General features: G+C 34.1%; 1 protein-coding gene across 1 annotated transcript in view; it reads left to right on the forward strand.

Annotated features, from left to right (window-relative positions):
• Window positions 1–4,932, forward strand: part of LOC128859028 (neurogenic protein mastermind) — a 66,105-nt gene extending 61,173 nt beyond the window's left edge. The window contains exon 4 of the mRNA XM_054095698.1: window positions 4,770–4,932. Coding sequence (XP_053951673.1) covers window positions 4,770–4,795 — 26 coding nt within the window. The 3' untranslated portion in view covers window positions 4,796–4,932. The remainder of the gene's footprint in view (window positions 1–4,769) is intronic.
• The last annotated feature ends 8,443 nt before the right edge of the window (window positions 4,933–13,375 follow it).

The following is a 13,375-nucleotide window of genomic DNA, read 5'->3' on the forward strand; positions in this document are numbered from 1 at the left end:
AAATCTCTAATTGAAGTGCATTAAGGGGCATTCTCTCGGTATTTCTGCTATTTTGAATTGCAAAAACTATTGCAGTCTGCGAAGCTCAATAGCTTTGTGAAATTTGCAGGAAAGTGCAAGCTTTTGTGCTCTCTTTGGGTTGTCTTTAACGTGATAATATTTGTCAATCCTAACTAGGCTCCGGTTTTAATATATGAAGGTGGAAGGGAAATATGGAAAGGCCATAGCACAATCGCCTGTGGTGGTCATGTCTATGCTACCGGAATGACCTGGATTTACATATATCGAGCCAAGGGCTGTCATATCAGCAGCATTCTCTACATTGGATTCTTAATCGTTTCGAGAAAGAAATAATTTGATCAAAATATCATCATCAATCGATCATTTCTTGAAGGAAAATCTGCGCAACAGTGAATGATATTGTGGTTAAATGTAGTTTGAAATTTCTGTATCTTTCTCGCTCTTCAGCTCTCTTTCCTCTATTGACGGCATTCATTCAACGGACATGAATTTCCTTGAATCCTAACATCTTAGATGACCTTACTTCGCATGCATTCCTTTACAACACCATATTTCTTTTTCGTTTCGTTCTTCTCCCCTTCTAAAGAGAATTAAATTCAATAATTTTAATTGACACTTTTTTCAAGTAATTTTCCTTGTCACTTGTCCGCCCTTTGTAGGCACAATTTAGAGACCTTAATTTGCCAAAAACTCAGTAGCCACATAAAGAAAAGGAAAGAAATAATAATGAAAGAAAACAACCAGCTGAACAGTTAAGTAGTTAAATATCCTAAAGAAATAAGTGTTTTTTTTTTCTATCACCACAGGCGCACGCGTCATCCATTTGCAAATCAGCAAAAGGTCATGGGCTATTTCCACACAAAAAAAGGTATCAAAAAAACTAAAAAAAGATGAAAAAGGTATACCCAACACCAATAAGCTCAATTGCTTCTTCGGAAATCTTGAGAAGGCAAACAATTTGCAACACATATCCTTCGATTATTTGCAACTTTGTGAAGTACCTTTTTTGCCATTCTGCTTCAAACCGCCGTATTACTTCCCTCTTTCTTACTCTCGCGCTCTTCATATGGAAACCTTCAAGTTGCTTTGAGCATGCCTTAGCATAATTTACTCCTACCCCTTTCGCTTGTCCGTTATTTAGTCCTTTATTCATTCATTCACTCATCTAGTTTCTAATGCGGTAAGTGAACCCTTTAGCTGCTGCGCTGGGGATTGTGTTGCCGCAAGCATTGCGGTAAAAAATCCTACTTTCCAACTCCATGAGACGACTATCAAGCCAGGCACACACGCTCACTACCCGCTGTGCATATATCACTTAACCCCTCTCCCAAACGCACGTACATACATACATACAAATGTATTAAGGAGGGCAATACTAGAAACGGTATCCCGTCAGATTCTTTAAATATCTGAAATCCCGTCATTAGGTCATATAAATCCCGGTATAAGTCTAAATATTTGTTTCTAGTTAATGTGCATCTTATTAAAGGAAAGTACATACGTGCGTATGTAGGTGGACATTGCAAAAATTTGCCCTTTTGATGTGAAACAACAAGTACGAAAATCCATTTTATAAGTTTGCGTAGTGGGGTTTTTCGTTGACACCTTTTAAAATTTCAAAATATTTCAAAATTTCAAATTTTAATTTCAATTTCAAAAATATATAATAATGAATCAATAATAATAAAAAATAATAATCAATATATCCATAATATAAAAAACCTATTTTCCTTTCATTTTTCGCAAAGTAAATTTGATATCATACGTTATTTTGGATGTAAAAATACTTTTAGTTCTCAAAGGAAAACTTAATGCTTTTATAACTTTTACTTAATCTCAAAAATTTATATTTCGGGACCAGTCCCGAATATTCGAGATTACACAAAGATATCCCGAAATTCGGCAAAGTACAATTATTGCCTAAATTGGCATCTTTTTCTTAATTGACGCGTTAAGCGATTTTGGCTTCTCTAAGGCATTATACAGAAAGTATGCAAAGTTAGTTTACTTTTTAGTATAAAAATATTTACGATCGTAAAATACTTTGTTTTTATAGGAAAAACTTAAAGCTTTCATAATTTTTACTGAATTTCAAAGTTATTTTTCGGTACCAGCCCCGAAATTTCGGGATTACATAAAGACATTACTCCAAGACATATAATATAGAAAAATATGTACATATACACATACTTTTCTCATTTTACCCAAATTCACAAACCTATTTTTTCACTCCGTTTTTTTCCTAATAAAAATTAAGATTGATGTAAATTAGGCCGGTTCATGCACGACAGTCTTCGATTAAACTTTCCGTTTTTTCGAGCATTTCTTTCTAAGCAGATTTTGTTTCCCACTTACATACACACATACATATACAAGTACATAATAGGCAAACATTTTCTCCACTAGCAATTTTGCCCACTTTTTTCTGCTACTATTTTATATCAATTTCCTCCTTTGCTGATAATTGAAGGCTTTGATATCCAATTATGCCCTGCACATGTCCCTTTTGAAGCATCATCTTTTTGGCATTGCTCATCAGCATATCAAATGTTCGTAGACAGAGGGTAGCTCGTATGCTGCTTAGTTTCACAGATTTTGTCAGTAAAAATATGTCTCAGCTGACTTTTGATTAATTAAAAAATATGCCTACTGCCGCTATTGATTGAATTTTTATGTTAAATGTCAACACACTTGACACAGATACCAAGTATGCCGCTGCCTCCGCTGCCTTGAATTGTGCAGGTATGGGTAATAATCGTCATCGCACTCGTTATGGTTTATATGCATTTCTGGTTTCAGCCTCCTAGCGCTTGTTGCCCTTTTCACACATCCTTTTTGCTTGTGTTTAACTTGAGTTTTATTTATCTACTTTTGTGCGCATGTGTGTGTATGTGTGTGCGGTTCGTGTGGTTTATTTGACACATTAACCGTGAGGGTTAATTAAATAAGTTGAACTTTCCCTTTTCCTGCGGCTCGCTCACCTCGCCTTTTTGCCCTCGTCTACCTGTCGTAAAATTTTTAATGAACCATCAACCAATTTGACATAGATCGCCGTGCTGCTCTCGCTGCAGAGGTCACTGGCAGGGGTATATCACATTTGTTTATTAGTTAACTGCGCATCTACCTAAATTTCAATGCATTTCAAATTAGGCTTATCTACACAATTCGGCACTTTATTTTGTGTTTTGACCTTTTTCACAATGAAATGTCATCTACTTTTTCGATTGTATTTTTCACTTTTTTGTTCTACTTAGCCAATAAGTTATTAAGAACTTTTGTTTATTTAAGTGCTCTTTTTGGTATTTTCACCTAGAGACTCCTTTTTCTCCCACTGTGCACTCAACCACAAGCAGCCTTGACTCTGAGTGATCTTTATTCGCACGTTTCGGTACTCTACAACCTATTCATGCCTTGAGTGATTATGAGAATCACTACTTCTTTGTCTTAAAATATTATTCGTTAAGAAAACCGAGGCATGCATGTTAAATGTTCTGACGCGGTGAGTTTGATCATGGAAGCCGAAAAAATGAATATCCCTGCCGTACAACTGCAAAGGAGGTGATGCTTGAGCTGACACCGCTTCATACAGTTATGCAGCAAACAGCCAAGCGTACCCTACTGAATATTACCAGGGAAGGCTTCGGGAGAGGAAAAGTGATGTCATCGAAGAAATGGAACTACTGAGTCTGCACTTCCCTTTTACCCAGCTACCCAGAGATGATATGACTAAAGTAATCAAATTCGAAAAGAAGTTCCGAATTGAACTGGACGATATGTTAAACTGGAGTAGACCCGCATTTTAAAGAAAACTCCAGATGTGTACTCTACACAGAAAGACAGATGACCTGAATACCCTAGAAGACCTCGGGGTTACCTAACCGGCGAGACCCGGATTTGTATCCGGCCAAGGACTGTCAATTCAGCAGAATTTCCCCTATACGTACATACCTGTGTATGGGGAATGTTTATGCTGCTGCATCAACAACTATAACCGCAGAAGGCATAGGCGCTGCAATATATACGGGCTCAGAACCACGCGTTCTGTGCCGATGGGTAGTTTTACACGCATCTTCCTAGCGGAGAACTATGCCATATGTCTAGGTGCAGAGATAAACTTAGACCGAAATGAGCGAATTGTCATTCTGAGCGACAGTCTGGTGGCACTTAAGGCCCTATCGTCGTCTTCACTGGTTCTTGAGTGTCCAGCTAGGAACGAAATAGCGAACACATTGGCGAAAGAGGCTACGGTCTTGCCTTTAATCGGACCCGAGCCCTTTCTTGCTATGGGACAATACACCATCAAGGAGAACCTTGGGAGTGAAGAGATAGAGCTAAGGGAGATTTGCTGGCACTACACTATGGGGCTACGCCAGGCGAAATTCTTACCGGGAGGGTACAAGCAAAGAGGGTTAAATAACTTTGAAACCTCCACAAGGATAAACTCTATCCAGAGTTTAATGAGGGAACTGGGTCTGGATACGGTACTGTGATGAGTAGAGCGCAAAAAAGCGGCCTAGATTGCGCTACAAAAGACAACATCGCAGAAATCAAGAGACTTTTATCCATCCCCGAATTGTCACACAAATACAAAAACGTCTCTTCCCGGCACCGTCTATCATTTTATTTGTAAAATATAGTATTAATAATAATAATAGTAATCTTTTCATAAAATTTGACTAAATGTAATTTTGTATGTTTTATTTATTATAATTAACAAAATCACTAATCTCGGTTTTTCTTCTTTTTAGTTAGAGCTATGCGCGCTCACGGCTAAAGGAACCAGCGAATTTGAAGCAAACTAAAAAAAGAGGACTTTGTGAAAAGTTACGACACACGTGACTCTTATACCAGTTATCCTCTCTATCGAACATATGGAAAATGGAAATTGATATGGAAACATTTTTCGAATAAAACCTACAAGCTTAAGATGAGTAAACGTGTATATAATTTGTATGTTTTCTGTAAGAAAAAATACATGCTTATGTAGTGTAATAAAACTTATGTATGTAGACATATTTTGACTCAAAGCAGGCAACTCTTATACGATTCGAATACAAAACAAAGCTTAGATAACCAAACAGGTTGACAATAGACGATGTAAACCATTTTTGTTTTTTAGAAATTTTATTAATTTTATTATTTTTTTAAATACTATGATTCTTATACAAATGAAAAGCATGGAACGCCCAATCGCACTGACTTTTATACAGCTCTTCTACGACTCTTATATAACTTTTCTGTGACTTTTATACAACTCTTCTACGACATTTATACAACTGTTCTAAAACTCTTCTATGACTCTTATACAACTCTTCTACGACTCTTATACAATTCCTGCAGGAATGGTATACAGTATGAACACAATAGAACTGGCTCTTATACACCTTTTTTTGTTTCATTTGACCCAAATACTACGATGCTTATACAAATGAAAAACATGTAAAACCCAATCCCACTGGCTCTTATACAGCTCTTCTACGACTCTTATCTATACTTATACGAACCAAAATTCAAATAAATATAAAATAACTGACTCTTATACGAATAAAAACTCTCCTCAGCACTACAGCTTACGGCAAAGCCTATTTACTGTCGATTTAATTATTTTTCAACTGGAAACTGGTACAAATACAGAAAAAGTAATGTAAAATTAAAAATACGAGTACTGTTAAATGTCTTTCATACGGTTTTCAAGAAAATAAAAATGTTTTCAATTGAGATAAAACATGGCAGAACTACAATTCTCCACTGCACTCTTATAAAATTCTTATACGCATTTTTTTTTTGAATTTTATTTTATTTCAATTTAATTTTTGTTAAAAAGTATTGCAAAAAATAGGAGAAAACTAGTAAAAATTGGCTCGACATCAAGACAAATCTTAAAATCACTCTTATAAGATTCTCTTATAGCACAGAAACGAACATTTGAACGAACAATGAACAAGGTAGAAAGGGTAAATTAAATAATAAGAATAACATAAATTGCAGTTTCACATACATACGAATATATGTATATGTCTAAATAAAAATATTTTCTAGAAGGAATTATGCAGTGATAACACTCTTATACAAATCTTATACGACCTAGTTATTTTAAAACATCACAAATCAACTCAAGGATAAATAGCAGATATCGAATTAAGCAATTCATGAAAACAAAGCTGTTTGACTAACTCTTATACACCTTCTATATAAGTCTTATACAACTTACAGTCAGGATATAATTTCCAAATATTGAAAACGGAAAAGGGAAAATTGGATTACTTGAAAATGAGCAAATTAGAAAATTGAGCTGGTAAATTAACTCTTATACAACTATTATACAGCTCGTATACATTTCTCATTCAACACATAGGCATTACAACTTCATACAACCAAATGATATAAAATATAATGTGAAACTGCTCGCATATGAAATTAAGTTTTTAGCATTCAACGAACTCTTATACGCTCCTTATACGACTTCTTTAGCGGACGACAAAATATCCATAAAATACGCAAATTTTGTATAGTTTTTGAAAACAATTAACAAAACTAGTCTGGCGTACTCTTATATTGCTCTTATACGAACCCAGGCAGCTTATGAAAATATGAACAGTTTATGAAAATATGACAAACTCTTATATAACTCTTATGCGAACCCAGGGAGTTAATGAAAATATGAACAAAAATTTTTTGATGAACTCTTATGTTACTCTTATACGAATCAACTCTGCTTATGAAAATACGAACAGTTAATGAAAATATGAGGAACTCTTATATTAATCTTATACGACTTTATAACTCACACGAATTACAGTGGACAAAATTAGAAAAATTAAGAAAAATTGAACTTGGCAGGGAATCTCCATATCTGATACAACAGAAAACAGGTATATGACGAAATATCGAAATTTAAGAAAATTCACTTTATAAATGTAAGCAAAAAATAGTAAAACTAAGCAAAAAATATAATAAAACAAATTGAGACTAAACAGTTGAACAAAAACAAAAATTGACCTAAGAAATATCATTTAAATTAAATTTAAAAAATAATTATAGCGAGTTAAGCAGAACAATACGAACAATTTTTCAATGTACTGTAAGCGTAAATGAATGTAATTTTTCGGCAAGTTTAAGCAAAATTTGAAAATGTAATAAATGATAAGCAAAAAAATAAGGAAAGGTTAAAGAGGTAAAGAGGGAAAATTGAAAGAAATATTGAGTTAAAATAAAAAAACAGTGGATTAGAAAATAAAACATTCCTATTGATTTAAAGTTGTTAATAAAATAGTAATTGAAAAATTTATGTGAGAAAAAATAATTTCTTCTGCACATTTTTTTAAGACAAAACTAAATGCATTGCAACAAATTTTATTAATTCAAAAAATCGCATGCAATAAAAATTGGCAAATATCAACAATTGTGCATATCAGTGAATAATACAATAACGAAAAAAAACTAAATTATAAAAATTCAAAAGTAGTGCAGCAAAGAGATTTGCGCATAATATAATTTCCTTTTTGTTTGTTTGTTAGAAATTTGTATGTACGACCGTCGAATAATGTGCAATATTTAAATATGTACGCAAGTATGTTCAGTTGATTTTGTAATGGAGATTTTTTTGTTAGAAAAAATTTAAGAATTAATCACAAATTCAGTGAACAAATATGAAAGAGAAAAAAGAAAAAAATTATGAGCAAAAACTTGCGACGAAATACCTCAGATGAACGCCAGAGACCACAAAGAGTTACAATATACATACATACATACATAGATTAAATACGTCACAGAAACTTGCAAAAATAGAAGTTTCAAAGAAAATAAATATCAAATAGCAAAATTCCACTAAATATACGCAATAGTGGAAGTGCATAAAAATAGGAACGAAAAAATTCGAACACACGCAGGAAAATATCTCAGAAAAATCTACTGTAGACTAGGAACAGGCGGAAAGGTTGAAAGAGAAAATTTATAAAAAAAATATTTATATATAGTACGATAGAAAAATATTTATTTTCTTGAAGGATTTCGAAAATCTTTTAATTTCAATTTAGTTGTAATTTTTTACACTATACATTTCAGTTAAGTTTTTGAGGAAATTAAAATAAAATAGCGCTTTGATGCCGAAATCGTTCCATGTGATGCGCAATGATGCACAGAACCGAGCAGCAGGATGCGGAGGACCGCGTACTTTGGTGAACCGACCGATGCGGGCTTTACAAATTGAACCAAAAATGGGCTCAGGAAAACCGAAATAAGTCCAAAAAACTGAGAAACCTTGCCAAATGAACTGAAGTGTTTGTGCTTGACCGATAAAAAAGCGCATTTTTGTAGTGGGAATTAATTATTTTATTTAGAAATTATTTGTTTATAAAGAATTATTTTATTAAGTAAATGTAAAATTCTTAAGCCGGTGAAAACCTGTTGGTTAAGAAACAATAATTGTCTCTCAGCTTAATAACATTTATTTATAATTTTAATATAAATATTTCCTTATTTTCTTTACTTTATAAAAAAAATATAAAAATAAATTTGACTTTTGTAAACATTTTTTATAATCTTTGTTTAGATTTATAATAAAAATATAGAAATAAATTGAATTTTTGTAAACATATTTTATGCCCTTTTGTTTAGATTTCGATGGGGCTTTATTTCCGTTCCACCTTTTTTGAGTACTGGAACTGGTTGTTGTTGCTATTTTAGCAACATAAACATTACCCATACACATACGGGAAATGCTGCTGGAGTGACAGTCCTTGGCCGGATATAAGTCCGGGTCTTTCCGCTAACGTACGAAAAACTATCATAGAAATCGAGCCCATTACCCGTTGCTTCTTGAATCAAGCCTCAAACGAGCTGGTTATTTAACATAAAAATAGTTGAAATCCACTTCACACACCATATTATGAGCAGAATATCTCTAAACGATTATAAAGAAAAAATGAAGTAAAGCTCGCTAAAATAGATATTTATTTTCTCGAAAGATTTCAAGCAAGCCCTTCAATTTTATTTATAGTCCTCAAACGAGTCACATGGATTAATAATTTTTCAAAATAAAATATCAATTTTATTGCGATCGCGATATATTTTAGCATAACCAGGATATCTTAAGGGCACTCGAGTTATAAATTTGATTCTCAGAATATGAAATAATCAGCATATAACCGCATGGTGAAAGTGTAACTTCATGATGCCAAGGTGATGCCTAGGTCACAACATAATCCGGAGCCTCTTTTACATAATTTCAAGATTTTCATGTATGTATGTCTGAGTTCGAGTTCAAAACAGAAGCCTGAGAATAAATCGATTAAGAATTAAATTTAGTTCCAAGATGCAACGAACATTCGGAGCTCCTAAGTTCCTCACAATGCTATACTGAGATCTTAAAATAAACCGGAGAATATCAAAGAATTAAATCAATGAAAAATTAAATTGAATTCCCAAAATCACAAAATTATCATTGGGCACCCTTTTGATAAGCATAGTTTCCCGATTCAAAGATCATCCTGAGCTCTTAAGTTCATTGCACAATTTCAAGAACTCAATGTAATTCTAAGATCGCAAAATAAACCGGAGAATAAATCGATTGAGAATCGAGTGATTTCCCAGAACACTAACTGATCGCCGCTTAACTCTATCCAGAATAGTTCCAATATTCTAGCATGATTCTGGGATCACATAATAAGCCAAAGATGCCTACCTAATTTCAAAATTTCATTGCAATCATAAGATCGCGAAATAGTCCCGAGATGCTAGAAAGGTTCTGTATTACAAAAGTAAGAAAATAACCTCGAAGTTTAAATGCAATCATAAGATCGCGAATATGCCCAAAATGGCAACAAGATTCTGAAATTTTCAGTCTGATTCAAAAGAAAAAAATTAAAAAAATACTGACGTCATAAATTAAAAAAAAATATTAACAAGAGATCCCGCCATGATTTCGAGAACAGAACGAACGCATTACCTCAGTGTGGTCTCAGTTTTATAAAAATTCGAAATTGATATTTTTGGGCGCGCCTCAACCAAATCCACCGATAAAAGCATCGTCCGCCTGAGTTTTTGTCAAATATAGTTTTTTAGTTAATAGTAGTTGAAACTAATTTGTTGAACGTTTTTGTTAGGTTCATAAGCGAAACAACAACGAAGTAATTGAAGTGGAAAAACAAAACTAAAAAAATTCATGTATTTCAAAAAAAATATTTTTGAAAAAAAAAAAATGTTTCTAAAACCACCATAAATCAGTATTTGTAACCAAAAAACGAATTATTGGAAAGGAAGATAAGATTTTTTTACACGTTATTTTCTTAACAATTTAATGCATAGTAAAATTTGCTCCCAAATAGAAGGAGGAGCTCGGCGAAACACCCACAAAGGGTGTAAGCGGCAATTATTTTTTTTTTACATTTTCTCAAAACCTCACCTATCCAATAAATAATAGTTTGTATTAAAAAATGAAAAAAAAAATTAAATATTTTACAACAATTAACTAACTTTCTTCTATTTTTTGTTGAAACTTCCTCAAAATAGCAACTAATTTTTAATTTTTTCTCCAACTTAGTTGTTGAGCAGATCCAAGTATTTTCATACTTTTTTCATCTAATTTGCTATCTATTTTTATGTTACCAATATACGAAAATTTACTTAAAGATTCACACATACAGACATATGTACACCGTAGCAAATTAACGAAGCAATAAAAAAGAGAGTAAGTGGGAACTAAAAAATTAAGTTGCAAAAAAAACGTAAACATTTAAAAAGCAAATAAGAAGCACGCCGTTCAATTGCTCATGGAGACAATGCGAGTACTTGAAGAAAATAACACAACAAACAGCATTGCGAATTTTTTTCAGAAATGCAAATTTTGTAAAACTCCATAAAAAACGTTAAGTTATAGAGAAGCAATATAATAAGAAAGGCGTAACAATCGCAATAAATAAAATAAAAAAGGGCATGAGAGAGTAACAAAGAATTGAGGCTCAGGATTCCAATATGCGTTTACGAACAGATAATAGATTTTGAAATACATTATCTTCTAACACATAATTTAGGCTATCTTAAGTAAAAATATGTATATTAGGAAATCAGCTTGAACAATTAGGGGGAATGTGTGTTTCAAGATCGCCCGCATCTGCTGTTTGTATATGAGCATAGTCTAAGTTTGATTCGATTGCTTCCGCTATAAAGCTGCTGCCTGAACGAAGCGACTATACACATTTACGATGTGGTCAAATCAGAAATCATGCTGACTTTCATCGAAGAGAAAGTCCTGGGATTATGAGAGAGAGAAAGTCCTGGGATTATGAATACTACAAGACATCTTCTGATTTTTGTATAGCACCGGCTCAATGTTTGTATGTTCAAAAGCTTTCAGTGACCTACAAGTTGTTTCTGCAGTAAGACGTACCTTTTCACGGCCGTATTATAGGTGTTTGAATGTGCTTAGTGACTAGGCCTGAGAATGTGCACAGCAACTCTTTGACTCCACGATCTATCGACGGTTCTTATGCTGCATTCAGCGAGAGCCAATCTGTATCTTTGCAAACTCTTGTCATCTCTTGACATTCTCATTGTCGGAGTTTAAAGATTATTACTGCATAGGAAGAGCTTGACACGCTACCTCAAACGCACTTAAAATAATCATAACGAAGTTCTAGCATAGATTAGCAGACTAAATACTGACTAAAAGGGAGAAAACCCATATATTTACTTATGAAGGCTCTGCAAGCATACCACTAGGCTTTGAATCTTTTCAAGACGTCAGTTCTGCATCGATTAAACTATGGATTGACGACATCATGGACAGACCATAGAAAACGTTGATCAGAGTTGGGCTCCTGCAGAGTAGCCAAGTGCTCTGTGAAAGAAGCAAACAGTAAATTAGCGAATTTTCTCCTAAAACTTATTAGGAAGGGCCTGAGAGTACTGGAGAGTGTATTCGGAGGGCATAACGCGTACGGTCAGCATATGACTACCATGGAAATCATAGGCGACCCAATAAGCCTCTCCCGTCTTGAGAATGAAGTCACTATAGAGCATTTTCCGGCGTTTTCTAGAATCAGACTTAGGCTGTTGGGGTGCGATGTACTGGGTATGGGTAAAGTTCATGCTCTTACTCTTCCGGATCTCTTAAGAGCCTCCAATGAATCCAAAAGATTTGCGTAGGAGTGAACTCATGCTGCCTCTCTATTCTTTCCACTAAAATCTAACCGGGTGTAGTGCAATGGTATTTCAGACAGAGTGCTTGGACTTGTCACAACAAACCTTGTCTAAGAGCTGAGGTAGCTGACCTCACAAATGTGTTTCGACCCCAAGAAACCGAATTTTTTGAAAAATCTCTGCTCGCCGATTACGCCGTTGTCAAACCCAGCTTTACAAATGGTCTCGTAACAGATACTCCTTGTCGATCCGCTTGAATAAACTCATCTGAGGCCATTTGCTTTTACGGCATCTCTTTCAAAGCATCATGATTCCTGGGCTTACTGCAAGAGAGCACTTGAGAGTCTCATCAATTTCGGCAGAATTTATGAGTAAAGGGTATTTCAAAAGTGACGAAAAAAGTGACAAAAGTCTCAGCAGTGAATAATTCATAGACGGTACCTTTTTCTGACATTTTTTCAAGCAGACAACTGTACAATTTTACACCATAGATCAATGTGTTAAAATTATTAAAACTTATTAAGAAAATGGTCGATCTTTAACACATTCCAAAAATCCTGATTTTTTGATGAAACGATAGTCTGTATGAGTCGGCAATTCAAAGATAGGTGAATATGGTCGGCTGGTTTTGTCAAGAATAGAAAAAGAACTCGCCGTCTAGACTGGGGTTTTCGGAGTCTACAGTCTCGCAACACGGGAAAATGTTGAAATCTAAGTTTCGTGGTCGATTCATTCCACGTAATGTTGACTGGTCCCTATTGTTGACTGGCCCCCTAGATCATGCGATCAAACTCCACTTTGTGTGGGGTTTGCCAATAATAATTCCAAAACAGAAGTACAACAATTGGATCGAGATGGTTGAACTCAATGCATTAATGTGTGAGCGCATCCATGAAAATGTAATTCCCCTATGAAAGCCTATATAATTGTTAAGAACCGTATTTGAATAAAAATAGTGAAACCGGAAAAAATCTAAATTTTTACATGTCTTATTTTAAAACAACATCAAGGCGCGTCTTTTGAAATACACTTTACTAATAATATCCCTTTCCCTTTGGTCTGAGCTCTTCGAAAAATTTTGAGTTTCAACGATCTTTTAGGAATCAGTATTGTTTCTACACAAACAAGTACTACGCTTTTATAGATTTTCTTAAGTTTCACTCTGCTGGATAGCTGAGCTCTCAAAGTCTTTGTAGTTCAAAAATTAAAATTGAAT

This window comes from Anastrepha ludens, chromosome 3, assembly GCF_028408465.1.
Source record: "Anastrepha ludens isolate Willacy chromosome 3, idAnaLude1.1, whole genome shotgun sequence".
Classification (NCBI taxonomy): domain Eukaryota; kingdom Metazoa; phylum Arthropoda; class Insecta; order Diptera; family Tephritidae; genus Anastrepha; species Anastrepha ludens.